Source organism: Nylanderia fulva, unplaced genomic scaffold, assembly GCF_048542155.1.
Source record: "Nylanderia fulva isolate GAGA-0341 unplaced genomic scaffold, ASM4854215v1 Scaffold3, whole genome shotgun sequence".
NCBI lineage: Eukaryota > Metazoa > Arthropoda > Insecta > Hymenoptera > Formicidae > Nylanderia > Nylanderia fulva.
In genome coordinates, this window is record NW_028190368.1 from 2,357,605 (window position 1) to 2,366,804 (window position 9,200).

Consider the following 9,200-nt stretch of genomic DNA (forward strand, 5'->3'; position numbering starts at 1 on the left):
TCTCTTCGATGTATTCTAAATTTAGGAAATAAATTCTAACTTCAAATACAACTCTCCGAACGAATTATCGCCATCACTGATGTGCGTTCTCCTAGTTTTGTTTGATCGATTTAATCGCCGAATAAGTATATCATACTATGGTCGGAAATATCGCAATTTTTCAATATAAATAGAAAGAGAATTTTGGTTTCAATATTTTTATTTTTATTTATCGTTATAATATATAATCCTTCTTTTATACAAATGTCAGTCAAAAGCATCAAGTATTACGATATGGGAAATATGTCAAATAAATGTAAAAATATATTTACAAAATGATCATCATTTAACTTCATTTAAGCAAATAAGCCAGTATACATATAATTGAAATAATGAGTAAGTTTATGAAGATCTAATAACAAACTCTTAGGCATCTTACGCATATACATGGCTTTTAAGTTATCACTTGCATACAAAGCTGAAGTCACTTATATAAACTTAAAATAATACATACATGTATATAATATATATATAGTTTACCAACAAAATATAATTGCATAATTACAATTACAATTACAATTACAATTCACAAATATTAAAACTATCACAGTTCCTTTTTCATTTCTTTCAATATTTGAGAACTAATTTCTTTGAAAAGATTGCAAGTGATGCAGTTAACAATCTTAAACTTCCATATTATGAAAAAAGAACAAAACTAATCTTAATAATAAAAATAAAATTTGGAGCAAAATAATTCGATAATGAATTATGTAGATATGTAGAATTTTAAATAATACCTTTAATTACTGCATATATACTCTGTTATAAATTCTGCATTCAATATAATCCATTACAAAGAAACTGTAAAATTAGCTTCTTACATGTGTATATATATAATTCCTATACACATACATATATATATTAATATATTACTATATGTAGTATATCACAGAGCTTAAAAATAAATAAGTCTCGCATCTTCGGGATTCTGCTCCGCCGGGCAGTATGGGCATTTCAACCTGGAAATAAATTGATTTCTTTTTAAAGTGACTTTAAATCAGCACTTAAAACATGCTGATATACTCTAGTCTTGCCGCATATGAAAGACTTACTTATTCGTATTGGCGAGTTTGTTTAACGCATCTCGAGAAATAACATGACCACAAACAAGTTTCATTGGAGGATTATTCTCTGTACTTTGCTGCCTAAGAATGGGACAGGCAAAGACTGAATGATAACGACTTTGCTTTCCCAAGTCTATTTCAATCTGTAAACAGAGAGAGATCATATTTTAAGTATTTTAATGCATATTACAAATACACACATTTAAATTCACATATATACAGAATATCTCAACTTGCAAAATTTTAATTTTAATAATGGATTCTACAATAAATTTTGAATCAATATTTCTTTAAGATAATCTTTCCTTGAATAAACCTTTTGCAGCTTTATTGCCTTAATCCTCTTGCTAGCAATATAACACACACACACACACACATATATATATATATATGTGTATACATATATATATATATATATATATATATATATATATATATATATATATATATACAATATCCTACGATTTATTATTATCAGTTCCTTCTCTTGATAAGACTATTAAGATATAAAAAAAATTACTTGCAACCATTAAAGTCCATTATCATTACACTAAATTTTAGAACACAATAGAAAGAAACTCCATATTGATCAGAGAATTTATCATTATGATTATGCAAATTGTAGGATACAATATGTATAACATTATATATTAACTTACAGGCAATTCATCTTTACCACTCCAAATTCCAGTTACTTGTCTTTGCTGCATGACCTGTTTGATGTTTAATAGTGCAGGTAATGCAGTGCATCCTGCGTTGATACTGCAATAATTGGACAAATTCAATATGTTAGCTCTATAATTTTCTCTTAATTATAAGCAAATAAAATGTATTTACCAAACAGAGAGCGGGCTGTCGACACTTAAACCTAATAATGTGCATGCTTCCTTGGTAAAAACATCGTGTATTTCGAGCCACAAGGTTGGATCTAATAAGTGACTGTAGGGAGACGATTGGATTCCATGTGGCAAATAAAGTAATGTTCCCATTAAGGATTGAACTTCTTTCTCATAACGTCCGACAAATTGCGTAAGATTTTGACGGGCGTAAAGTATCGCTTCTCTCTGCTTACTAGGACCTTGTTGAACTAATCTTATGAAATGTAGTCTATGCAGTTTAAACTCGAGAGAAGAATTCTAAAACAAAGTGTGTAAAACTTACGATCTTGATCATATATTATATGAGCAAAATAAAATAAATATTAAGCAACAAATTTTATCTTATTCGAGTCAAAAAACACCTGTGCCAAAAGTGCTTCTCTATGTTTTTTAGCCCAATCTAATGCAGGCTCCAAATTTTTTTGTTTTAAACAATCTAATATATAATTTAATTCTGTAAATGGTTCCTTTCTGCCTTCGTCAGTTTTAATTCCTGCTTCCTGTAAATATCATCAATTATAGTCTTCTATTCAATTAAACAATAATATGTAAACATCAAAACTTGGAAAATAATGAAGTAACGGAACTAAACATATAACAAATTTGGGTGAAGAAACTTACTGCTGCTAATTCATCAGCAATGTCTAACATTCCTTGACGGTAAAAGTGTTGGCAGATTACTTGATTTAGAAGATGAGACTTCTCAGGTCCAGAAAATACATCTTCTCTGCTCGTGCTTGCAAAATCGGCAATGAAATTTCTATCTATCGCTTTGCCCACTTTTGATACTGTACTATGCAAGTCACGATGATCTGTTGCCAATTTTTGTACAATGTCGCGTACTTTTGTCATTGCTTGTTTTACCATTTGCACTTGGCCAGCTGTAAGTTCTTGGTTTGGTGGTGCTAATGAAAAAGAGAAAGTTATATTGTTATTTTATGATCAAATTGGAGCTATTTTATTTTATAACATTTATATGTATATAAATAACAAAAATTTAGCATATTAATATAAAACATACTATATTTATGTACCCAGACAACAAAACGTCTAAAATCGGGACATAAGGCGTCTTAAAGGAGTCATTAAGATTATTTTAGACATCATATTAAAATATGTCTTTAAGACATCAATAAGATATCTTTAAGACGTCTTATGTCCCGTTTTTAGACATAATGTTGTTTGGGTATTATATATGTATAAACATTTTCTTTATATAAAATATACAATTTCTATACAATGTAAACAAATTGTTTTCTTCTTAGTGTTATTAATATATATGTAAAACGATACATTAAACTTAATTATTAGTATTATATGCAATTTTCTTTCACTGACAGAATATTTTTATACATAACAGAATAGTAAAAAGATATATTATTTTATATTCGAGTTTGATTAAGTTATCTTATGATGTAGATTATAGTATATTATAGTTTATTTGAGATATTCTATCGGAAATACATGATAAATAAAGTATGCAATCTCCATCAGAGTTTTGTTCGTAAAGAGGTTAGTAAACTTCAAAACAAATTATCGATACACACATTAATAAATAACAATCCTATCGAAAAATCAGTTTAGTCTATCGAGGATTATAAGATACAATTTTGGTCATCAAACTTTCTCCAAAAATTCAGGAGAAAGAGACAAATGACTAGAAAAAGGAAGAATGCCATATACGGCAATCTCTCAGTTTCGCAATTACCTTCTTCTAAATCCTTCTTCAAGGATTGAATGTGGTTGATCAGGTCGCGTAACACCGCCTCAGCATGTTCATTTATAGCACCAAACTTTGATAGAACCTTGTCCACTTCACGTTCGACAGCATTGCACGCCTCCATTATTATTATGTCGCCTGTCGCGATTGACATTTGCACGGAGAAAAGACCAATGTCACGGTATATATCGGAATTAATGTCCCACGCACAAACAGTCTACGATAATAACGCGAATCGAACTTGTCCGACGTCCTGATTGGCTGCCGGTGCACATCCGTACAAGGTCATTTATATCGTGCGCATGTAATACAACCTGTAACCTAATGTATAGGATGTTTTTCAAATTCTCGGAGTAATAAAAATTCGTAAAAAATTTTTTTAAATTTAATTTTGTAAATGAGTCCTTCAAGATCGTAAATCTAATTTTAAAAAATTATGTAGATATGCAAAAATATTTCTATTCGTAGTATGAACATTGAATAATGCATAGAAAAGATTGTGACATTTATAGAAATATAATTTTTCAAGGTAGATGTATTGTTTTTTGATGAAAAAAATATTAAAAAATTAATATTTACAAAATATACTACTAATCAAATTTTTGTGAATCACGAATGCCGAAATTTATCAACAGATTATTTTTGTTACACAATAATATGGAGCAACTTGTCCATTTAATTTGATATGAGAAAAATGGGAACAAGAAAAATATACTATAAAATAGATAATATATGTATACATATAATAATAAATAGATAATATGAGAAAAATTTATAAGTGGTTTGCTAATATATTTTAATTTTTTTCTTTCACAATTATATACAGCGCCATGAAATACTTATTTTATATAATGATAAATATATAATTTTAAGTTATATTTAAATATTAACACACATATGTATTGTGATATACACATATATATATATATATATATAGTTGGATAAATCTAGATAAATATAATCATTAAAATTCATATGCATTTCTAAGTAATAATAATGTATACTTTATACAAAAAAATTAAAATTTCAATAATAATAATCAAATGATAAATCATACATCAATATAAGATTCTATTTGTACAAATCATCAATGTACTAGCATTTTGTTTTATCTTTGTAACTATACAGCTTTATTAAAAGCAATATGTGCCGGAGAATTGGATATATGTATATGAAACAAAGTTTCTTTACCATGATAAATTCATTAATCAATTAATTTCATCATTTCAGATTAAGAATTAAATCAATTTGGAATAGGATTACCCTGTAACAATAAAACATTTTCTAAAACAGGTGTATTTAACTTGTAATTAATGAGTACTCATAAATGCAAACTATTAACTGTTCTTTACACTGTTTACATAATTTTTTATGATAATAACGAAATAACTTAGATATAGAAATTTAATTATAAAATAACTTACCCATTCTCGAGCCATAACTAATATTGTTATATTATCTAATTTTGGCCCAATCAATGGATTCATTTGTGCCATGTAACAACACAACCAGCTAAATCAAACATTTTATTTACGTATTAATATATGTATACGACACAGTTCTACGACACATAAGAAATATCAAACAAATATACTTACAACAACCAACATGTAAAACCTGTCAATATTAATAGAACCTGAAGTATCCTGTGAAAACATATATTAATACTTAAAATTTGATTAATATGTAGATGACACTTTAGCAAATACTGATTTGTCCAAAGAATATTGTAAAATTTACTAAAATAGGTATCACATCCTGATGTACTGTCGTTACTGTCAGATTATAAGATCTGACGATTCTTTATAAGAGAAATATTACAGGAAATAAATATTCTTTTACGATTTATAAGTGAAAAGCGCGAGTAGAAAGAACATAAATAACACAAGTCTATTTACCCTCGATTTGGTCCCTTGGGAACGAAAAGTGGCAAAGCTACTCCTAGGAATAGTACGATGCCCCAGAGTATTGTGAAAGCTAATACAGGTAAAGCAGATGCACCCATTTTTATCCCTTTTTTTATCTAAGTATTATTCTTCTTGGAAACTCGCAAACCAGCAAAAACTCAGAGATCCTACGAATTATTTGCTGTCGAAAACTGGGAGGATCACATCACATGAGAATCTTCGTATTGTTCACGTGATGCACATCGATTAGGTCATAGACGTATAAAAACTTATAGATGGAGGATGGAGGCATCGATTGGGACGAGTCGACCGGGAAATCTTTGTTTCGATTGATCAATCAAAATCCTCCCGTAATAAATTATTTAATAAATAATTTATTTATTTATAATAAACATAATAATAAATATAAATATAAATATAAATATAAATAAAATAAATATAAATATTAATATTAATATAAATAAAAATAAATATAAATATAATATAAATATAAATATAAAAATATATAAATTTATATTTATATTACAGAAGCCTTGTTAAACTCTTAATTTATATATATATATTTATATATAAATATAAATATAATAATAATAAATATAATAATTAATTTATTTATAATAAATATAATATTTATAATAAATTGAGTACATATATATACGTGGACAAAGTGGAAAATAAAGCACGAGATAAAAGTGACGTTTAAAAAGACGCGGTTCTTCTCAGCTGTTCGCCGCCAAATGTAAAGCAGCCTGAACTTTCGCGGAAGGTTCCAGTTCCGTGAAAATAATAATCAGCAAAATTGGATACATCTCGTGCAATCCCGTACATGTGTGCGTATACCTCTGTGAACTTGTGCTCCACGGTTTTCCACGGTTGTTTACGCAAAGCTGCGGGTGATTCGAGTTTATTCGGTGTTACGAGTACCAAAGTGTTTTACTTCGCTCCGGAAACGCGACCGTCTCTCTCGAAGGATCGCGATAATTGATCCAAGAATCGATTCGCCATTGTTTGACGAGGGTAGGTATAATATAATTGTCGAAGTGTCAAAGTTCTTCCCGAGGACGAAGCTAAAACATAACGAAATAGGGCGGGGATGTTATTCTCGAGATGTTCGCGATTCTCATATCGAGTTTCGTAATCGGCTTGGCACATATTCGGAGCTGTGGCCTTCGGCGCCGCTTTTATCTCGTCTTATACGGTCTCTCCTAGCGCGAGAGACTATTTTTTATTTCCTCCCGAGAGAGAAAAACTTTCTCCCTTCGCTCGCGAGCGAGATGAGTTGAAATTATTTCAAACTAAAACGTCCGAGGTTGCACGCATCTTATCATATATATTTATCTATATAATATTTCTACGATGACTGTTCTGTTTTTAGAATTACGTGGCACGCAAGATATAGGCAAGGCTGTAGATTGTTGTACTTTGATATATTTTTTTTATATTTTACGTCAGATAAATTAAAATGCAAATAGGTGTTGCATGACGTTCGCGCATACTTGGCGGAATTAAAATGTACTGCGCGTTTCCGTATGTACTCGTACATTAATTAACGATCGACCATTGAGGAAAGATTTTTATTAATTAATGAATTGATAAAACTGACAAGTGCAAAAAAACCGTAGTAATTGGCATATGACGTTCTGTTGACAGATGAGCGCTATGCATAAAAATGGACCACCGCCGCCTTATGAACCGCCTCCATACGCACCGCCCGCGTATTCTCAGAATGTAGGAGGAGTTCCACCTGCCAGTCCATTTACGCCAGCACAAGCTTGTAAGCTTCAAAACTAAGTTAGCTTTAACAATTTAAAAATACTCTGTATTTTGTATTAATTTATTCAATTACTAATTAATATAATTATATATATTCAATATTAATAATGTATGTTATATACTATATATTATTTTTAATTATGTTATTATTTTGTAGATGCGAATGGACCAACTATAGTTACGACTATTGTTCCGGTTGGGCCGCATTCGACTCATACTATTTGTCCACATTGCCATGCTGAAATAGATACAACAACAAAAACTGAACCTGGCATGATCGCTTACATCTCAGGAATCATAATAGCATTGTTGGGGTAATTATAAAAATATATATTTAAATTTATATTGAGTAATATATACTATTAATTATTTATTTTTATATATTATTTATATTTTTATTTTTATATATATTACTTAATATTTATTTTTTTTCTTTTATATTAGATGTTGGTTGGGTTGCTGCTTGATTCCTTGTTGTATCGATGAATGCATGGATGTTCATCATACTTGCCCAAATTGTAAAGCTTATCTGGGACGTCATAGAAGATAAGCAAATGGATTGTATTAGCATACACACAAGTTGCATTTTGAATGTTCAAATAGCTTTACAATATTTGATTATAATTCCAACGGATATATTAAGCTTTATATTGAATCTGAACATTTTGGAAAGCAATTGTTGAGTAAGAAAGTACTACACAGGATGTAGCTTTATTACCAGTCAGCTATATCTTTATAATGAAGTATGCACAGTATTTAAGTAACTATACATATTCGATATATACTGTTTAACATCTACAAGATTCTTATCGCATACAATTTGATATAATGTCTTGCACATTTTTGTAAAAATATTTTACTTTTGCATACGGTTGATGGAATTATTGCGCGCACAATATTTAGTAGCAAGAAGCATGCCATTTTAAAACAAATTTGTGTCATGGAAAGGAAACATGGTATTGTTATGTGCTTCCATTATTTAGAGAAATTTATATCTTTAATTTACTTCCATCAATCTGCAACAAAGGCAGTGTGACATTAATTTTTAAAGATTCATGTTTACTCTGATTTACATCTTGACCTCAGACATTTTGTGACGTGTAACTATTTGTAGTATAATATTAAGAAAGCCACAAAATAGTAAGCAGCGATATATGCATGCAGTTCTTCCTTTACTCAAGCCTTTTTACAGAGTAATTAATAGCGTCTATATTTATCATAAAAATGCCGATAATTAAGCTTATGTTTATGTAGATAACTCATTATTATTACTGTTTTTATTTGTTTAGCAATATATTCGGCAGCCAATTTATTATGCATGTGCTTGAAAATTCAGAAAACTTATTTAAGAAGATATATATTATTTTTTAAGAAGATATAGTATATTATTGTTTAAGAAAATATATTATTTTTTATGTTGTGAAAGTAACTGAAAAATTATATCAAAAATTTTTAGCACATATTAAATTTGGAATAATTATATTGAAATATTAAATAAAAAATTGAACTTGATATTATTTTGAAAAATTTATACGAGCTTTTTATAGTATAAAAATATAAAAATAGCATTTAGAACACATCAAGTATTCGAGAATTTACATAAGCTTGTTACTTTACGCAGTGTGTACGTCGAATTGAAATTGCAACGAGACTTTCCAGACCTCATGTGCTCTTATATTACAAAATATTTCTATTTTGTTAACTATGTAAAAGATTGAGACCAATAAAATTATTAAAATACAATATGCACAGAACTCTTAATAAAAAGTATATATGTAATATTTGCAATGTTAAAAAAAATGAGAGCTTAATATTGTGC

The 9,200-nt window shown here is 28.8% G+C and overlaps 3 protein-coding genes across 5 annotated transcripts; 1 reads left to right on the plus strand and 2 right to left on the minus strand.

Annotated features, from left to right (window-relative positions):
• Window positions 1-306: 306 nt before the first annotated feature.
• Sou (required for meiotic nuclear division 5 protein souji) lies at window positions 307-3,901 on the minus strand. Of its 2 annotated transcripts, none has more exons than XM_029299215.2 (7): window positions 3,690-3,901; window positions 2,603-2,886; window positions 2,344-2,481; window positions 1,941-2,239; window positions 1,763-1,865; window positions 1,092-1,246; window positions 307-1,016 (listed from the first exon to the last, which is right to left on the minus strand). In XM_029299215.2, the coding sequence occupies exons 1-7, from the start codon at window positions 3,853-3,855 to the stop codon at window positions 935-937; spliced, it is 1,227 nt and encodes a 408-aa protein (XP_029155048.1). In that variant the 5' UTR covers window positions 3,856-3,901; the 3' UTR covers window positions 307-934. The 2 variants fall into 2 exon arrangements, with proteins under 2 accessions (XP_029155048.1, XP_029155054.1); XM_029299221.2 differs by having other exon boundaries at window positions 307-998; window positions 3,690-3,900.
• A 579-nt stretch (window positions 3,902-4,480) lies between these two features.
• LOC114928140 (V-type proton ATPase subunit e 2) lies at window positions 4,481-5,869 on the minus strand. The gene is made up of 4 exons (XM_029299228.2): window positions 5,600-5,869; window positions 5,300-5,347; window positions 5,126-5,213; window positions 4,481-4,965 (listed from the first exon to the last, which is right to left on the minus strand). Exons 1-4 carry the CDS (start codon window positions 5,704-5,706, stop codon window positions 4,945-4,947), a joined length of 264 nt encoding a protein of 87 aa, XP_029155061.1. The 5' UTR covers window positions 5,707-5,869; the 3' UTR covers window positions 4,481-4,944.
• Window positions 5,870-6,382: 513 nt separating this feature from the next.
• On the plus strand, window positions 6,383-9,124 carry LOC114928156 (LITAF domain-containing protein). 2 transcript variants are annotated; one of them, XM_085484395.1, is made up of 4 exons: window positions 6,383-6,625; window positions 7,259-7,382; window positions 7,539-7,695; window positions 7,826-9,124. In XM_085484395.1, exons 2-4 carry the CDS (start codon window positions 7,259-7,261, stop codon window positions 7,929-7,931), a joined length of 387 nt encoding a protein of 128 aa, XP_085340521.1. In that variant the 5' UTR covers window positions 6,383-6,625; the 3' UTR covers window positions 7,932-9,124. The 2 variants fall into 2 exon arrangements, with proteins under 2 accessions (XP_085340521.1, XP_085340522.1); XM_085484396.1 differs by lacking the exon at window positions 6,383-6,625 and adding an exon at window positions 6,700-7,135.
• Window positions 9,125-9,200: the final 76 nt, after the last annotated feature.